Source organism: Cyrtonyx montezumae, unplaced genomic scaffold (assembly GCF_038088225.1).
Source record: "Cyrtonyx montezumae isolate F1298 unplaced genomic scaffold, pur_monq_1.0 scaffold_19, whole genome shotgun sequence".
In the NCBI taxonomy this organism is placed as follows: Eukaryota; Metazoa; Chordata; class Aves; order Galliformes; family Odontophoridae; genus Cyrtonyx; species Cyrtonyx montezumae.
The window spans coordinates 3,003,715-3,023,734 of record NW_027071925.1 but is presented as its reverse complement, the minus strand read 5'-3'; the positions used below and the strand labels follow the sequence as shown (position 1 = coordinate 3,023,734).

Here is a 20,020-nt window from a genome sequence, read left to right as displayed (position 1 = left end):
CGTGTTGGGCTGCAGGAGGAAGTGAGTTCAGCCAGAGTTTGTCTAAACAATTATATTTTATCAGAAATGCTGCTCAAATAGACTCCATTTTTTCTCAGGGCAGATCTGGATAACTCCAATGTAATCTCCGTTCTCCTTCCTATCTCCACAGGATGGAAACGGGAGGACCTGGGGCAGAGCATCCCAAACTGCTCACACCAATGCCTGCTCCACCATCCTCAGCACCAGCAGTGCCCACTGCTCACAAACCAGGAGTAGCATCCATCCCTCCCATTTGCACACTTCCAAAGGTTACCTTCCAAATCTCCGTTTTTCACCTCCATGGCTTTTTTTTTTTCTTCTGCTCTGATTTTTCAGCACTTTTGAGTGCACCTGGGTTCCTTTCCCATGCTTTTCACTGCAAGTTTGAGAATTTACCACTTTCCCTGTGCTGCAAACCTCAGTGAGTCATGTAACCTCAGAGCACTGGAAGAAAGAAGCCTGGGGCTCCAGGGGACAGCACAGTGCCCTGCGCAGGGACATGGCATGACCACAAAGGACTTAACTTCAGCCCTAAGGAGATCCTTGGCTTCTATCACGTAAGGAAATACACAGAAAAAGGAAAATAAATGACTTGACACATGGGCTTCTAGAGGGCACCAGCTGATATTTAAATTTAGGAGAAAGCAGATTGAAGAGTAGAGTGGACTGGAGACGGCTTTGATAAAGAAACCATCCGATATCCTCACTCTCCTCCAGCACAGCTGCAGGAGCTTTCTGCAAAACCATCCCATATGCTGTGCAGAGCAGCTGCCCTCCTCCTGCCTCCACGAGAAGGGCTCAGCCCAGTGCCATTTCTTGCGTGGAGAAAGGACTGAACCCAAGCCCTCTCACCACACTCACCAGCTTGTTATTACAAAAGACAAAACTGGAACAGGTAGAGAGAGTCCCCCAAGATGACAAGCAAGTGAACAGTGAGGGCAGGATCCTGTCCATCCAGCCTTCAGCCCTCTTCTCAACGTTTTCAGGTTCTCAATTCCCAAATTCATTTCCACAACTGAAAGAAGTGAGTCGCCAAAGCTTCTAGCTTCAAAGGAGCTGGTTACAGGGATCCACCCTGCATTTCCATGCACCAGAGCTACGGAGAAGGGTTCAGAGGACACCACCACTTCAGTAAAACAGTAAGAAGCAGTTTAAGAGCTGTGAGCTACAACACAGCTGTAACCAAGAAAGCTGCTTTAAAGCTTACCTACTGTTAACTTTCATAGCAGCCATCCCTTCCTAGGCACCATACCCTCTGGGATTCCCATCTAACCTTTGTTGGCTGAAGTCTACCCAAATTAAACTTCTCTTTGAGGAAGGAATGTGTCCCCAGCTCTGTGCACAGCAAGAGAAGAGCAAAGGGGAGAAGACAGAGCCTTCATAAAAAGTTAAAGCACCATCGATAAGCATCACAGACGGCCTAACCCACGCACTTAAGTAAACAACTGTGCACAGCAAGAGGTTTGCAGAACAGCCAGACCCAAGGGGAGCAGGTCTGCTGGGGCTGTAAAGCACGGCTGGAAACAAGGGACTGGGACACAGCCCTTTTTCTCCTCTCTCTCTGGAAATAATATACAAGGGGAAAATTCCTCTTGCTGACGTGGACGCTCAGCACGTATGGACAGAACCACACGCACAGGAGCCATCGAGAGCACTCCTTGCACAGCTCTCACCCACAAAGAGGTGAAAGGAGTTCGGATCTCAGCTCCCACCAAATATTTCTGCACCCCTTGTGAACGCAAGCCAGGGGCTGTGCTGGAGCTGCACCATGGGAAACCTCAGCAGATCCAGACCTCTGAGAACATCCAGGGGCTGCAGGGACCACCCAGCTCGCACACAACCTGGACACAGCTTCTTGGGCTGCACAGCCAGAGCATAAATCCAAGGTCCTGCTTGTATTTGCTAAAGCATCAACAGTCTTTGAACTTCAAGGTGTTGAAAGATGCTTTGTTTTAGTAATTTTTGATCCCTGCTATACAAATTGCCTTTGCTATGCAAAGAACAACCCACTGCTTCAAGAGAAGAAACTGCAGGCAAGAGAAGTGAAGGAGGAGACAGCAAGCAAAAAGCCCCATGCTGTCACAGCAGCCTCATACAGCTTGTTAACATTGTTTGCTTTTCACAAATGCATAAACATCTGCAAACTTCTGCTGTTTGTGAGATGCTCTGGAGCCATCCCTTTGGTCCAGCCTCATCTCTCAATATTTCTCCTTACTGTCTTCATATGCCAAGATATAGTGAAACAAAGTCAACCAAGTGAGATATTTGCGTGTGACCCTACAGAAATCCAGGTAACTTCCACCCCCAGGCTTGTTCCAAAGACAAATGAAACAAAAGCCAACAAAACCTGAAGGAAAGCAGCCCTCTCCCCAAGTCCCTCCTCTAAAAGCTGTAACAGATGGAAGAAAAACTGGGTCCAGTGGAGCCAGAGCACAGGCTGCAATCCAAGAAGAGCTGCTTCTTCCATTTATAGCCACATTCACTTCAACTTCATTGCAACATCTTGGACAATGCAAAAGTGTCTGTGGCTCTGTTTGTTTGCTGGAGGAGTAGAGAACACAACTGGCTCGCTGTCAAGTTATCTGTTTTGGTCATGACAATGTTTGATCTTCTCAAAACAAAGTAATCTCCATATAATCTCAATTCAGTTCCTCAATCCCTCTCACAGTTTATAGCGTTGGCGCCGTACCGAGCTTACGGTGTCCTCCCAACCACAGGCCAACAGAAACATCTCAGCCTGGGACACAGATCTAGAAATAGCATAGAAGAAAGCTATTCCCCCACTGCAGAACGTTCACTGCCACTGCAACCATCACCTCCCCCCACCAACAGGGAGAAGCCGCACAACGAGTGGCCAGCCCTTACAGTAAAAGATCAAAGCAAACTCTTTGGTTTATCTTGGTCAAGATAACGGATTTTATTTGTCTTATCAGCCTGTAGGATGATTAACCTAAATGTGAGAAAGCTGGAGGATGCCAAAGGAGTCGTTGTGCTCTGGTGCACACTCCCTGCCCTACTGCTATGGGCTCCAGATGCACAGATACCACAAGATAAACACAGCACTGCACCGAGCACGACACCCACTGCCTCCAGACAGGGCTGCACATCTTGCAACTCCAGCAGAGGGTTTGGTGCAGCAGAAAGGGCCTTGAAGCTGCATGAGGCTCACAGCCCAGACCCCACTGGCACCAGGATGCTGCCAGGCATGGCAGGTTGCTTTCTCCCGGGCCAGGAAGCTCAGCCTTTAGTGGTCCCTGCAAGCTTCTGGGAGCAAATGCATGGATGTGCGGCCTTCTGTGCAGAGCCAGCTGAGAAGGGAAAGGGCCATGACTTCTCTGATGCTCAACAGTCACAGCTGCACTCTCATCTGGCTTCAAAGAAGATGGGGCAGGGCAGGGAAGGGGGAAGTGTTCCATTTCCGATGGGAATCCACTGCTTCACGTGATGAACCTCCACTGGTGAGATCACTGCTTTTCCTACAGGTCCTCAGGGACTTCCAGAGGGCCAATGAATTCTCCATTTGTTTGCATCCATCTCCAAAGAAAATCTTACATCCCCAATGGGTCTTGCACGGCAGTGACCAGAGCTGAAGGCAACAGCAGTCCACACAACTGGAAGTGACATCCTGCTGGGCAAGGATGCATAGCAGTGTGGCACAACCACATCACCCAGCCTCCTTCCTGCCCCAAATTTAGCCCACAAAGAGACCAGATGAGCTGCCCCAGCTGCTCCCTGCACAGCCACAGACAGCATGCACTGCTGCCATCCCCATGCAGACACCCAGCATGTGGCCACACGTCCCTGCGATGGGACGTGAGCATCTTCTCTGCATGCAGGCTCCTCACATGCTCTCTTTCCAAGTCCCTGCTCCTCCAGGACTCCAGTTTTCCAGATTATCTCATTTTTGGCACCTGCCCCGAGCACGCGGATTTGGACTCTGTGTTTCTCATTCAGCCTCTCCATTTGGTATCTCAGGCTGTAGGCACTTTTCCTGTTAAAAATAATAACAACAACAGCAAGAAAAAAAAAGACTACTCATAATCTAGCCCAAATGTGTCAGCTGGTTTTAAGGAAACCTTTCCCTGCAGCTTTAATCTCTTCATACAGTTAAATTGCTGTGCAGATCAGGGAGCTGGAAATGATTACTCACTGTTGATCCGCACAGGCCTGGCCCCTTTATTGTGGCAGGGCTGCTGTGCTCGCAGTTCCCGGGTCCCTCTGAACCCCACCTCTGTGTTCAGCATCGTCCCTGCAGATCTACACCAAACAAAGGTTCCCTGATGATCAGTGCAGGGACAACCAGGGCTGTGCCCCCAGCAGTGGGTCCCTGGCTCTTGGAGATGTCCTTCACGAGGAGTTCTGTGGATTGGAAAGTTTTTTCTTTTTTTTTTTTTTAAGCTAACTCTAATGGAGCTTTTAAATGAAAAATAAAAGTCTGAGGACAAAGCTTGCCTTAGGGAGAAAAAAAGAGTGGAAAAGTTGAATTGCTTCATTCTTCTGAAGTCCTTGTCCTTTTCCTGCAGCAGGAGAGGAGAGAGGAGCTTGCTGCCATCTCAGGGATCCTGGCACCCACACAGCTGTCCCAGAGGGAGCAGTGATGGGAGAGAACTCCAAGAAAGCTGCAATCTCACACACTTTACCCATCACTGTGGATCAGCGCAGAGATGTGCTTCATCTCTGTGGCTGTAGTCGAGCTTCTGCTTTGGGTGACAGCTCCCACTGCTCGCACTATCCACCCCAAAATACCTTTCTAGCTACAGCAATGGGAGGCATGGGCAGCGAGGCCATGGGCAGTGACCAGAGGGACCATCAGGTCAGAAGGGCCTTCTCATCCAGGACCCGTTTAACCCATCTCTGCAATCCCAGAACCCCAGACACAAACAGGACCACGTCCGGGGGAAGCACAAATGGAGCAGAAAGCTGGCATGAAAAGCATGAACTTCTCTGCTCTTCCCTCCCAGTCACCACAGACATGCAAAACACAAAGAACAACAGCAGAACAACATGTTTTCCTCAGATGAACAAGCCACCATCGAGAGCGACACTCACTGTATTCACAGGCCCTCAAACAACAACAGTGAAGTTGTGAATTTTCCAACGTGCCTCTGAAAACATGTTTCTGTGCCCAGCAGAGCACGGAGCACAGCCAGCCCCACATTTGGCATCTTGTGTCCCTCCTGTCATCAGTTCCCCAAACTCAACATGAAACCCTGCAAGAGAACAGGGGATGCACCTCAGGGAGGAGGAGACAGAGGGAGCAGACAGAGGTGGGAATCAATACCTCTTGCTCCTTAGCCCCACCAGGGCTCCTGCTGCCCTCCTCCCACCCTGAGAACTACTGCTTCTATTCAAATGAAGCTTGACACTGCAATCACTGCTTTCCTTCAAGGTCTGGTCTGGGAGATGGCCCTCCTCCAGCCACCTCTTCTGGGACGCAGGGTTCAGCACAGGAGAGCACAGCTGAGCCCGGCAGCTGGGGGCTGCGTGTCCTGGCATGGGGCTGGGGGCTGCTGGCACATCCCTGGTGCAGCTGCTTGTGGCAGAGCTGCAAGGCATGTGGTGCCGGGATGTCTGTGCCACAGGAGCATCCCTTGGGTCAGAGTGAGCAGGAGCAGGGCTCTAAGCCTTGGCCACGCATAGTAGGGAGCAAACGTTATAATCTGAGAGGCTGTGCTGGGGCCAGAGCCGCAGTGATGCATCAGCAATGAGCCTGCATTCATCTGCTGGGCACCCCGAGGAGATGCCATCACTCCCTGGTGGGCAATGGACATGGGGTCTGGGTGTGTGCCTGAGCTGACCAGCAGGGAGAAGGAGCCAGAGCCCTTCCTGCTCCTACAGCCTCCCTTCCTGGCTCTGCTCAGATGTACTCAGACTGAAAGCTCCCTTTGTACCAGCACTAGCCTGCCCTGCTCTGTAAGGCAGACCCCCAGACAGCCGGGCTCTTCAGTAAAACCCATCCCGAGCAGCTGTCCTGACTTTCTGGAGTCCTTTTTGATGCACAGAGCACTCCCTTCTCCCCTCTTCCCCCCCCCCCCCCCCCAAACTCTTGCAGCTGGAGTGTTCAGCAGCTCATATTCTTCTGCTCTTAAAGCGCCCAGCTGCCTGACATTCAGAGCTTGGGGAGCTCACAGCAGCCCACAGGGCAAGGTCAGGCACTGGGTACAAACAAAGGTCTTGGCTCCTTCCCCATTGCTGCTGGGGACAGAACCTGGCAGAGAGGCCCAGGCTGAGTCCATGGCCAAGCCCACTGCCCATCCTCAGCCATGCCCAGCTGGAGCTGCATCAGTCTGCTGGAGCCTTCTATTCTTTCCATCCGTGTTCACTCTCAGAGAAACCCACCCCTGTCTCACAGCTCTAATACCAGCTCCAGCATGGACACCTCATCTAATTCCAGAGTGTGCACACATACCAAAACCCCAAACCCTGGCAGCAGGGTACATCTGCACCCTGCAGCAGATGATGATTCCTTGGTAGGACCAGTCTGAAACCAGCTCCATGCAGCAGCGAGAGAGCTGAGGCACATGGCAGAGCAAGGCTTGGGACAGCAGCTACTCATAGGATCCAAGAACACAGGAGCCAGTCCCCAGGGCAGGCACGGAGCTCCCAGGGTCTCACCCTGGCACTATTCCCTACCACGGCCCCACGGAGGAGAGAGCAAGCATGTGATGAGGAATGGAAACATAATTAAAGGCTAGAAGAAAAAAAATCTCTAAAACATTAAGCAGGGTAAATGAGAGCCAGTGGGGGAGGGCAGCAGGCTTTCATGTCTAATACAGGATTAATCGAAAACAAGATGCAGCTAATACAAGGCAGGGCTCCAGTTTAATACTGGCTCTGATCCATGATGTTATTACACTTTGGCTCCAGCAGCCAGCAGGAAAAAAACACCAACCCTGACTCCTGCTAATGAAGAGGCTGTTTCTGCCCCACAACTATAAACAACAACATTAAACAACAACCCATCACAACAACACCTCCACAACCATCACATTTTCCAGCATGTCAGAGGCTTTCCGAGATGCTGCACAGGCAGGCAGGTCTGTGCTGGCACACGTGTCTTCTTCCTCAAGCACCCGGGATTTTGGCACTTGCTCGTTTTATTTCTCATAAGCTTGAGAGCACGTTTTACTCCAACTGACAGCTCTTTCAGCCAACATAAAACTGAGTGTAACAGCCATGCATGCAGACACATGAGACAAGACGCAAGCTCAGCTCAGAAAGCCATCACTGCTTGAGCTGGAAGCTCCAAGCTCCCAACCCACAGCGCAGCCATACTCACCCTCTTCCCTCTTTGGTGGGCTCTCCATCAGCACCGGCTGTGGCTTTGGCTCTGCTTGGGGCGGCTGTGGGGTCGGCACGTGCTCCATGCTCTCCACCTGCCGTGACAGCGGGGCTGGCACCTCGGCAGCCTTGGCTACCTGAATTTCCACACGCTTGGTGGCCACGTCGGGCACGGGAGCGCTGGGCAGCTCCGCTCTGCGCTGGGGCATCTCGGGGATCTTCGAGGCCGGAGCGTCCGCCCGCCGCAGCCCCGGCTCCTGGGGTTTGCCGAGTGTGATCTCAGTCCTGCGTGGGGTGGGCTCCGGGGCTTTGTGCCCCAGCACATCTGCTCGTTTGAGGCCAAACCTCGACAAGCCTGAGGTGGAGTTCTCCACCTGCTTGGATGAGATGTCAATGGAGATTTCTGTTCTTCTGGACACCGGCTCGGGCAGTTTGGGTCCGGAGTGCTCCACCCTTCTCAGAGGGGCCTTGGGGGATCGCTGGGCTGTGGGGTCTGCATGTCTGGCGGATGGCTCCGAGTTCCTGGCACCAAGTTCCTGAAACTTCTGCGTGGAGCTGGACACGGTGGACCTGAGGAGAGGGTTCGGGGTCCGTCTTTGTGGGGTGGAGGAATTTGAAGACTGATCTACCTCCTCGACCTCAAAAGATCTTTTCAGAGCTGAAAGACATTAAGAGGAATTCAGAATTTAGTTACCATCCATCTGAGCATCTCAAGAGACACTTCCAGAAACGGGCTCCATTACTGCTTCTCCACTCTGCCACGGGGATTCACAACCCTATTTAACATGGGGGGAGAGGGTGGGACAGAGGGCTGGGGACAAACCCAGAAACAAAGCTGGAATGTGAAGCAGGAAATCCAGCCCCATAAAGCTGGAGCAGCCCCCAGCCCATCGGGGTGCAGTGCCAAACGTTCCAAACGCTTTCCTTCACCTCTCCCACCCAAAGGATGCTCAGATAAAACACCGGCTTCCCGCTGACTGCTCCAGTAAGATCCAAGTCCAGAATGTGAAAAACTCAGAAGAGCATTGAACCCAAATAAAGCAGCAACAAAACAAAGGTGGCAGTCACAGAAACTCATATTCTTAAAAACGGTCCTTAGAGATCACCCGAGCCAAAGGCTGAAAGTGATTGAAAAACAATAACGTGAGACCCCCCAGTGCAGGAAGGGGCAAACTGGGAGACCTGGATTCCAGAGCCAGGAATCTTTCCAAGGAAATCTGATGGATGACGATGTCAGCTCACTGGCTCCAAGTCACAGCCTGACAGAGGGGACAGAGCATCCCCAAGGGCAGCCTCCATCCACCAGCTGATGCTCCCTGCCCCACTGTGCACTCCCCAGGAAGTGTGAGCTCAGCTGTGCTGCTCGACACAACAAGCCCACCCATCCTTTCCACTAACAGCACACTGTGGGTGAGATTTGCTTTTAAAAGCCATGCTGGGATCACTCCAGGAGTGTCAGGGAGACTTGAGCACGGTTTTCCCTCCAGGGCCACCCGGGTACCCCTTGTCCTGCAGCCATGAGCCCCTGGGATATGCTGGGATGCTGCAGAGCAGCTCCTGTGCTCAGGAATGGGAACCATCTGCTGCAGCTGCCAGCAGCACGCGGGGCAGGGCAGCGTCCACGTGGCAGCCACTGTGGCTCAGCCCCACCAGCAGATCGTGATCACAGCTGCTGACACATGCAGCTTGGGACTGTTTTGCCTTTTTAGGGGGAATACCCAAAAACACTGTTCAATCTCCAGCATAGGAAGTGCTGGGGAGCAGTGCCTGGGATGGGCTGTGCCAGGGACATGCAACCTGAGCACAAAAACCCCACGCTGCCATCAGGGTATGGCACACAATCACCTCATTTACACCCCCCCGATGATCAACACCCGGGCACAGAGTCCCAGTCCAACTGCCAACCCATCCCCACCACGACCTCTAAGCCATGTTTCTAAGTACCACATCTCCACAGTTCTTGAATGCCTCCGGGGACGGTGACTCCACCACTTTCTTGGGTAGGCTGTTCCACCATCTCGTTCTGCACTTCCACATGTTTAGGGTGAAGCAGAGATCTGTATCTACCTCTCAATTATCACTCTCCAAGAACAACTAACCAATATTAAATAGTCCCAAAGCCGAGAGTTAATCTGGCAGGTCTGTAGCTGTCAAGCACCAAGCTCAGGCTCTCCAGCACAGTGTTTTTGTCTGCTTCCTTTCTCAGTCACATCCCCAATAACACTTTCACCATTATTCTCCCCAGTCCGTTTCCAACAACGTTCAAGGCCAGCCCCAGCTGAGCTTTGCAGGAAGGGGATGCAGCACAGCCACATGCTGCCAGCTCCCTGATGGCTGCGATCACAGCTCTGTCCATGATGGGCAATTAAAGCCTGCTCATCACTCCTCCTGCCAGCCTATTCAGTTCCTTTTTATTTCCTTCAATAAAGAAGCCTAATTACCTAATGACAGATGTGTCTGCAGGAGCAGACAGTTAAAGTAAATGCTCTCAAGGAACCTGAGAGCAAAGGAAACACTGGCAAGCTTCTTTTCTTTGCAAACACCCCGCTAGAAATGTCCCTATACCAATTGTTTTGGGGATTTCTTTTTGTATCAAAAGCTTGTTACCAGGTCAAACAGCCTTGCTGCTCCTCAGGGCTCATGCTGTAAGCCACCTCTGCCATTTCAACTCCTTTCTGTCCACCTGCCAACACCAAAAGCAAAGATGGCACCAGTGATCATCAGCGGGGAACACACAGTCCTTCCTATTGACATCAAGCCCCTAAAAGTGCCCCAAGCTCAAGGCAACTTTGCCCAAGGCCCTCAGCATAGCTCCTGGAAATAAGCCATCCCCAGCCTTTATCAGAGGGCTGGGCTGCATACAACACCCAGAAATGGCTTTTCTCCAAGTATTTCTGGGCCCCACTGCAAAAATGAGAAGAAGGTCAAAGCCCAGACACAAAAAGGGTTCAGAAAGTCTAAGGAAGAGCTGCAAAGCTGTGATTAGGGTCACAGAAGGCTCTGTTTGAGAGGCTGCCCAGTGCCTGGAGGTGTTCAAGACCCATGCAGATGTGGCATGGAGGGCCGTGGTTAGTGGGGATGGGTTGGGTTTGGACTCAATGACCTTAGAGGTCTTTTTCAACTTTAATGATTCCATGATAAACCATCCAAGTATCATTTCCTATGCTCACTGAGTGGCAAGGGAATGCTGGGGTGCTGGGAAAGCAACCACTCCCCTGTAGGGCTGGAAATGGCTTGGACAGACTCTAGCAGCAAAACAAGGAGCCCTGGGCCCCTGTGGTGTTCCCTCTGCAGAGGAAGTCCCTGACCTGCCCAAGGACAGCAAGAGAGCTCATCCACCCACAGCTCTGGGAACAGGACATCCATCTCCCACTGCTGGTTGTGTAGGGATGTTGGTGCCTGGGTTGTCCTTCAGCATGTTTGGCTATTGCCCTGTGTCCAGCCTGACCCACAGGGCTGTGCACAGGTGATCATTCCACAGCTGGTTCTGGGATGTCACCTCCAGTGACACCAGCCCCCAGAATGCCCAGGGCTACCCTGCTCGGCATCACTTTGCTCCTGCTCCTTGCACAGAAATGAGAAAAGGACCTCAGGAAGCAAAACAGCTCTCGAAAAAAGAGAAAAGCTTAAAAATAGCCCGTCCTGCTCAGAGCTAAGAAAGGAAAGCAAACAACCTCTGCTCCACAGGACCCTCCTCCCAGCTTCCTGCATGAAACTGGCCTACTAATGAAAACAACAGGAGCTCGAGGCCAGCACTGCGCCGTGCTGGGTCCCATCGGCAGCGCTCAGGTCTCTCTGGGGCTGCAGTGCCACATCCCCACAGGCAGGGCTGAGCACAGAGCTGAACGGCCGCACTGCAGGGCTCTGTCCCTGCTCAGGTACCTTCCCAGGGACTGCTGGTGCTGGCAGGGTCTTCCCAGCCTCACCACCCCTCCGGCCAGCTGGTGCCAGAGACAGTGGAGGTGGAAGCAGGCGGAGCATCGCCCTTCCTCCTCTTCCTCTCGGGGTGCCTGCCCCGTGGGGAGTACACACACAGTGGTGTTGCCATTTCCACGCGTTTCCTTTTAACCAACTCCAACCCAATTCAGGCTGCTCGTGGCTCGATCCACTAGAAAGAAGTGGCTCCCATCCCACAAGCCAGAAATCCCCTAAAACAAGGTGCCGACCACTTCCTTTTGGATGCGAACCCAAACCTACCCATGACTCCATGCCCTGGCTGCAAACCACTTGCTGCCATCCCCTTTGCGAGGAAGCAGAGTGCTACAGGGACAGCTGGCAGCACAGCTCTGAGCAGCCCCAGCACTAATCCTGGCACACGGGGCAGCACGGGCAGCACCTGCTGTAGGGCTCCGCCAGCAACTGCAGCAGCTCTGCATCCCCGGCCCCAAACTCAGCAGCCAAGCCTCTACCGACATGAATGCCAACACATGCATGTGCAGGGGCCTTCAGCACTTTGGAAAGTAATTTTATCCTCAGAAAATGTTTTGACACATGTAAGAAAGCAAATCTGTACTTCCAGTGTCAGGATTTCCTTTCGGTGCCTGTGCTCTCTCCTCACTCAAAGCTCCGCTCTGGAAAAGCGCAGCCACGTCCCAGCCCCGAGCAGCCTGTACCTGCTGCTGGCATGTTCACGGGCAAGAAATGCCCAAACACATGCCCTCATCCTGGGCTTGAGCACTCCTTGAGCAAGACCAGGGTGAGGGAAGCAGCAAAGCACTCATCTGTCAGTCCGTGTGCTGCGGCACTGGGATGCTGACACTGTGCCCTCCCGGTCACGCCGTGGTCAGGCACCAGCGGTCAGAGCTGCTCTTCAGGGACCTCGCACACTGGGACAGAGGTCTGGTTCACATCTCAGCAGCACATGCAGCAGCCAAGAGGTTCCCGAGGAGGAGGCACAGACAAGTGGCAGGGCCAAGGGCTCATGTCTTTACTGCTCCTCCAGGGGGACAGATCCCAGACTCGGGGCTCCCAGGGGACACAAAAGGTTCGGCAGCTCCTGCCCAAAGGCTCCATGTGTCCCTGCGGGCGCTGGGAACCAGGAATGACACAGCTCCGGGCAGCACGTGGGAAGGGGCAGTCAGCAGAGCAACATCTGCTCCTTCTTTCTTCCCTTTTCCTTTTAAACAGAACACCCCAAGTAATAGGCAAGGGGATGCTTTACACAAGGAAACCTCTATGCACAGAGCTCTGGAGGAGACCAAAATAAACAGAGAGGGATGCTGGTTCTTCCAGGACCTGTGCTAGCTGCTCTGCAACGTGAGCCCCGGGCTCGCTGCTTCCCATTAAACATCCTCTGCCCCTCACATGGTTTCTGTAACCCAGGGGTTACATTTGCTTGCTTGCTTAAGCACTGAAAGCTTTCCTTGCGTTTTTAGACACATAAGAGCCTTATGGGAATAGGGCAGCCAGTCGTCCCGGCATTTCACACGATACAATGGTATCGTTTCAGAGCGCTGACTTTCTCTAAACTGCTACCAGATGGCGACCTCCTGTTCCCGGGGAGGAAAAAGGGGGAGGCAGCAGCCGCAGGTGTCAGCTTTCAGTACACCCCCCCCCCCCCTAAACCCACACATTAACTGTTCAGGGCCAGCAGAGCTGCCCATAGCCCTGTCCTGGGCAGCAGGATGCTCCCCCTGCAGTTGAGCTCCAGCTCAGATGGTTCCCTGTGCCACCATGGGGACATCTGGGGTTGGACTGTAATGCTGCTTACCTGAAAGCACCACATTTGATGCCGACTGATGCAAGCATCCAAAGCAAAGATGGATGCCCTATAGAATCATCAAATAGCTTGAGTTGGAAGGGACCCTTAAAGGTCATCTGGTCCCAACCCCCCTGCAATGAACAGGGTCATACAATCAGAGTCATTATGGTTGAAAAAGACCTCTCAGATCAGCAAGCCCAACCCAAGTCCACCCCCACCGTGCCCACATCCCTCAGTGCCATATCTCTGTGATTCTCAGACAGCTCTGGGGATGGTGACTCCCCCACCTCCCTGGGCAGCCTGTGCCAATGCATCACCACCCTCTCTGAGAAGAAATTGTTCCTAACGTCCAACCTATCCAACATCTACAGCTTCATCAGGTGCTCAGAGCTCCATCCAGCCCAACCTTAAATGTTTCCAGGGATGGGATGTTCACCACCTCCCTGGGCAAATGAAAGGCATGAGATGCTGCAGCTACAGGAACAAGCACGATATTCCTCGTGTACCCATAGGCCATACTGATGCTGTGAATAAACCCTACAGCTCCTGCAGGAGGAGAATGTGTATGGAATGATGATCTGCTGTTGTGAATAGTTTATGTGCACACAAATCCTTTTTCCGACTTCACTACAGCATCAGTAAGAAGTTATTCAATAGATTTCATGTTCTGACACAGAGATTGCACGTAGGATAATGCAGGCACCACGCTGTCACCATGCAGTGCTCCGTGAACTGTGCAACCCCTAACAAGAGCTGAATTATGGAGGAAATTTGTGGCTAAATGCAAGTCAGAGCTCTGACATGAGCAAAGCTGTTCAAGCAGTATTTCGCTCCTATTCAGCAGATTACAAAGAGAGCCTCAGAGCAATGCAGCAAACCCAGCCATCCAGCAGCAATGGCAGCACAACAGCAAAGTTGGAAGCAAGAACAAAACAAACAACCCATGCACAGATTAAGTCAAAATCTCAGATTTCCAGTCCCTATAATGGAGCTGTAGAAAGGTTTTAGCTTTGATTCTCTGTTACACTTCGGCTTATATAACCACTAACTCTCAGCAAAATGCTTCCAGATCACACCAGTATATTTTATGTCCCTTATATCCCTTGTGTGTCCACACAGACAACCCCATGCAGCACAGGGTGTACCCCGTACCCCACAGGCTGCATTAGTGGCTCTGAACTGCTCTCTGCACAGCTTTTGCCTCCCGTCTGTGCTCCAGTTTCCTTTCATAAAGGGAGAGAGAAGCAGGAAATAAATCTTCTCTGCCTCCCAGGGGACGGAGCAGATTTGGTTTAGTTCACTAATGTTTCCAAAATGCTTTACAATTACTGCCTAGAAGGCAAAATGATGACGCAGATGGACTTGCAGACCCCAAATCAGCCTCAGTGCTGCCTTGCAGGGTACCACGGCTGCGAAGGGTTAAGAGTGAGTACGGCCCCTGCACAGCTGGCTTTAGGAAACCACAGCACTGAGCGGCTGGGCCAGACACCTTCAGAGATGAGTCACAGGTCCCAGCTCCGGGCATTCAAAGGGACGTCAGAGTGACTCTGGTGGGCGAAGAGCCCCAGTGACAGGGGACTGGGTGATAAAGTGATTCAATCATTAAGTGATTCAATCTCAGCTTGATAATACGATAGGCGGAGTTGCAGCATGCTGGTTCAAACGCTGCTGAGGAGGAAGATAAAGGAGTACAAGTGGTGAGAGGAGGGGGTCATCTGTGCAGGCGTTGCCCAGTGTGTCACACGACTGCCACCTCCAGCAGTGGGAGGAGTGTTGGGGAGCATGGGTATTAGGAAAAATTTCTACTCAGAAAGAGGGGTGATGCACTGGCACAGTCAGCCCAGGGGGGGGCTGGGTTCACCAAACTTGGAGGTGTTAAAAAAATGTGGAGATGTGGCACTGGGGGGATAAGGTCAGTGGGTATGGTGGGGGTTGGACGTAGTGATCTTTTCCAGCCTTAATGATTCCACGAAAAGAGAACATCTCAACGTGGACCAGCTCTGAGTGCTAGCCAATGCCTGCAGTTGTGCAATGCACAATGCCTGCACCCAAGGAGAAGCAGCACTCATGGAGATGTCCCCACTGTGTCACCCAGCTTGCACGCCAGACTGTACTGCCACCCATGCTGTCTCACCTTTGGGCACACAAAGAGCCCAGAATGAGCCTGGATGTCCCCAGGAGCCCTACGGGCTGAGCTCTGGCCAGCAGCCTTGCAAAGCAATCACAGTAAAAGCCTGAGTCACAGTGCCAGGAGACAAGAGCTCTCATCAATCTGGGACAGCTTTTTGGAATAAGCCGAGCACAGTAAGTAAGCCTTCCTGCTGCCCAAGGGTTGCTCCTAACCATGCCCTTCATTCAGGAAGGGAGCAGGGACACCAGTACAGCAGCGGGTGTGAGCTGCCAGTGCCCTATGAGCCAAGTCTTCAAATAAGCTTATCCTGAACTCAGCAGCATTGCTGCCTCCCCAACCCACCTGTAACAGTGAGGAAGGTGCACTGCAGAATTCACTGCAGCACAGGGAGGGAGGTCAAGAAAGGAAACAAGCCTTACAATGGTACTGCCTAGAGACATTGCCTTAAATATCAAATATCAGAGTTAGAAACATGAATATCTGGAGTGATTACGGGCTTTCCATTATTGCCTTTGGATTTCTGACAAGTCCCAGTGCAGGCTATTCGTGGAGCTGCCTGGCTTCTGGCTCCTGGGAAAAGGGGCAGAGCAGCACCCCACCAAGCAGGAATGAAAGCAGCCAACAGTGCAGGTGCAGGACAAGGGAGGTGGCAGAACTCTCAAGCTGCAGCAAGCATTTGTTAGCAAAGAGATATAGGCCCGGACCTCAAATGCAGCAAGCACTTGGAAAAGGAGGAACCCAGGCACCAGCAGAATGCTGGCACAGCCAAAGCTGTACCCTGGCCCTGGTGCAAAGACTCACCCATGTTCTGATTATAAGGGAACCTTTCAAAGGTTAGGGACAGTTTGCCCAAGACAGCGCTCAACAGCACAGCAAGAGCTCGCCAGTAGCACCAGCACTGGAAGACAATGCAGAGCCAAGGACACTCTGCTCCATGCTGCAGTGGTTGCCCATCCTTAAGGACACACAGCCCAGCCCCCCCTGCATCTGATGGCTCTAAACACCAATCCCTGGGTGATCCTATGTCTTACCACAGGCCAGAGACTGTCCCTAGAGCCCAGCTCATGTGAACAGAGAGATCTACATCCCATGCTTCCCCTTTCTTACTCCCTCACAATCTCTGTATTCCCAAGGAACTAAATATACACAAGGAAAAAACAACCCACAACTGCAGATCTCTGCTGTTGGATCCAGGCAGAGGCAATTTTTCCTCTTGGCACATGAAAGACCACTCGTGCCGGAGACAACACGGCTCCTGCCTTCCACCAGCACCCTCCCCATATCAACACAAAGGCTTGCAGGGAGCTCCCATCCATCCCATCTGGGCTCAGAAACTTGGATGGGAAGAACAGAAAAGAGAGAAAACTCTCAGCAAAGCTTAGCCCACCACATCCCAGAGCCACGAGGACATCTGGGAGCAACGCAGCCATGAGCAGACGGAGATGAAGGAGGGTCAGATGGGATCGGCCACAGCGCGAGGTTTTTGGGACAGCCCAGGAAATACAACAATTGGAGTTCAGGAGCTTCGCTTCACTCCTAGGGCTGCAACGATCTGAGATGGGATCTGATAAAGCTTTCTGCATTTCCTTTTCCAGGCATTGAGCCTCGCACACCATTTGTCACACAGCCCCGCGAGAGCTCGCCCTGCAAAGCCGCAGATCGGGAGGGACGCGCAGGGAAACACGAACCATCCCCTCCCTGGGCTCCACATGGGACTGTGCTCAGGGCACATCACCCGCAGAGCGCTGCGGCCGCTCCTCTGCTGCAGCTAATATTAGCAGCGGGGCAGCAGCTGCACAGCAGGGTCACCCCTCACCCCCCCAAGGCTGCCCGGTGTTGTCGGAGCTGCAGCCTCCACGTCCTCCCCATGCTCCAGCCATGGAAGTTGCCTCCAAGCCCACCACGCTACCCTGTGATTTTGGCAGCCAGGGCCCCGCACTGCTGTTAGCAGATTGTATCCGCTAGGAAATGTTGTGTTTCAACATCACTACAAGGAAACAGATTTGGTGTTAACTGACAGCCCTGGCAAAGAGCTCGCTGTGAGCCATTTCCAGCAGCAGGAGGCTCAGCTCCTCCAGGGGCTGTGCTCCCCGATGGGTGGGCTAGGGATGGGCTCTTGTCCCTCCCTTGGGAACTAGGCAGCAGGTCCCGTGTGCACACCGCAGGAGGACCGCAGCAACGAAACGCTGTGAGCAGGGTGCACCTCCCCTCTGCTCAGTCCCACCAGGAGCACTGCAGCCACACAGACCCACACTGCAGCATCGCTCAGCCCCAGTGGGATAAGGATGGTTTGGGCTTCACACAACACACGCAGCGTGCCACGGCCCAGATGATAACTGCGGCAGGGACAGGGCCCCGCAGCGCTGAACTGGTGATGCTGCTGAAGATCAGCCAAAATCCATAAACCCAGAACCGACGAGTTCTGCAAACACTGACAAACTGCAGGACCACGTGCTGCTCTCCTCCAGATGAAGTGAGGAAACTTGCCAGTCAAAGGAACAGGAGCGGTGCCTGTGCTGTGGCACCTGGTGGGCATGCGGGTGCCTGGATGCCCCATCACACACAGAAGGACACACCCTGCCGTGCTACACTCCCCTCTCAAACACTGCTTTGATTTAGAAGCTGAACTATAACTGTTATCCCTCAGTACTCCAGAAGGGCCTCTGCCCCCTCTATAGAGCTGAGGGTGACAGCTCCAGCCCACAGCCCGGCCCCAAAACCACTGCCTGCTGTAAGCCAGCAGTCCCAGCCATCCATGGGGCAGAGATGCTGGGAGGAAAGCAGGCAGGGGCAAGGTGGTTCAGGAGCACAGAGGGCTCTGGCTGCCAGCAGCCTGGTGCTGCTGCCGCATGGTATTTTTGGCTGATCCTTCCTGCTTGGCTGCAGGTTGAAGATACTCGCCCAGCAGACACAAATACTGCATCTACAGCCCTACAGGCCAAAAACTAATTGCCTTGCTCTTGGGAAGCTGCTGTGCAACCCAAAGAATTAATTAAATTGAGAAACACAGCCTCGATCCCTGCTGAAGGGCAAGGCTCCTGCAGCTCTCCATGCCATAGGGAAGGGACCACAGAGCTCCAGGGGCTGAGGAAGGGCACTAGAGTGCCTCTGAAGGACACATACAGCCCTGAGCAAGCAGCCTCGAGGCTCCCTGGGGTTTCTCATTCCTCGGGGATTTAAATACAGTGAGGCAGGCAAAAAAGAAAGGGCTGAGACCACACGAGCACGGAGGAAGCTCCCAGCCCCCTGAAGGGCACTCACAGATGCACCCGTGAGCGCAGTACCACCGACCCACATCGCGTTTGGGCTGCTCCATGCCCCAATTCCCTCAGCCCCAGCCCTGCTGCAGGATGTGGCTTCCCTCGGCCTGCTCACTCTCCACCCCCGCTCTGCCTGCGGAAGGGAGCCCAGGGGATGCACAGAAGGTGCAGAGATGGGGCTGCAGCTTGGGGTGACGGCACCGCAGAGCCCAGGGCAGCCCGCTGAGCCCCCAGCCCTGCCAGCCGTTTCCTGCCCGACCTGGAAGAGGAACCGAGGGGCTTTCGGCTTCCCAGCAGGAAAAACAATACTTTGCTCCTTCGCAGAATGCAAGAATGAGTTCACCAGGAGGCGGTGAAGTTCTCTCAGCCTATAGCAGCGCACACAGCGGCTGGATAAGCTTTCATCACAGCCTCCAGATCTCTACTATTTCTTTTTTTTTTTTTTTTTTCCCCTTCTAAAAACCGCTGCACGGAGCTGAGCTTGGGGCACCGCCAGGACGCCGAGTGCGGGGACGCTGCTGCTTTTCCAAAGCCCCGCTCGGGGAGATGAGCTCCCCCGAACCACTTCTCAATGGCCGCTTTTCGGACACGTCCCCAAAGCCTCTCTGGAAGCACGCACCCAGCGGGCAGCGGCACGCTCCCTCTTTGCTCACGTTCTCCCTTCCCTGGAAAGCCAGCGGGCGTCCAGGGGAAAGCATCTAGCCATCCCTCCAAGCACAGCCCGTAAGGGGACCCCCAGCACCGAGCCGCGCAGCGCTGCGGGGCAGCTGGAGCTCTGGCACCCGACAAATGCAGAGCTTTTTAGGGCAGCTCTCGTTAGGGATATTTTTCAAACTTGGGTTCATTATCTACTTCATGGCTGCTTTGAGGTTGTGCTCGCCTCCAGAATCTGGGAATCCACAGGAGGGCCGGTACCTGGGGACTCACAAACTTTTCGCTGCGTCACAGCCGCGTTTTCGGCTGCAAATCTGCGTAAACCAACTCGGAAAACGCAGCAGAGAAAAACGTCCCGTACGATCCTGCGTTAGCAGACGGAGACGGGGCGAGTCTGCCGCAGACAAAAGAGCCGGGGCAGAGCCTCACCCATCTCTGCCCCGCACAGCTGGGATGGGGGGAAGGGGGAGGAGGGAAGGAATCCCCCACCCGCTCTACGCACCCAAAAGCTTGCAGAGTCGTCCGACAGACAGCCCAACATCTATCATCTCCATCTCCATCCCCTCCCCCCCCCCCTCTCGCGCCGAGCAGCTCTGCAGCCCCCCACCCACCTTCGAAGTCGGAGATGATGCCCTCCAGGTGCGCGTTGACGGCCGGGTCGGCCATAGCGGGGTCAGGCGCTCAGCGCTGCCGCCGCCGCTGCGGCCGAATGAATGGCGGAGGGAGAGCGGCAGCCGCCGCCTCCCGCGGCCCCGGGCCCGCAGCAGTGCCCCGGCCCCGCCCGGCCCGGCCCCGCCCGCCCCCGCCGCGCACTGGCTGCCGCCCGCGCCCGTCACCGCGCCGCGCCCCGAGCCGAGCCGGGCCGGGGTGAGCGGGGTCCCGGCCGCGGCGCGCTGCGGAGGTCCCTTTCCAACGTCGGACTCTCGGTGCGCATGGGACGGCACGCTCACATTGACGTCCCTGGGGTGCCTC

General features: G+C 53.8%; 1 protein-coding gene across 5 annotated transcripts in view; it reads right to left on the bottom strand.

Annotated features, from left to right (window-relative positions):
* The window catches only part of SEPTIN9 (septin 9), a 92,754-nt gene that overhangs the window by 26,430 nt on the left and 46,304 nt on the right, over positions 1-20,020 (bottom strand). For 4 of the 5 annotated variants that reach the window (XM_065735166.1, XM_065735169.1, XM_065735168.1 and 1 more), the window contains one exon: positions 7,301-7,960. In XM_065735166.1, the coding sequence (XP_065591238.1) occupies positions 7,301-7,960 (660 nt within the window). Of the gene's footprint in view, positions 1-7,300; positions 7,961-19,659; positions 19,774-20,020 lie in introns of those variants that run through there. The other variant, XM_065735167.1, reaches the window with a different exon arrangement.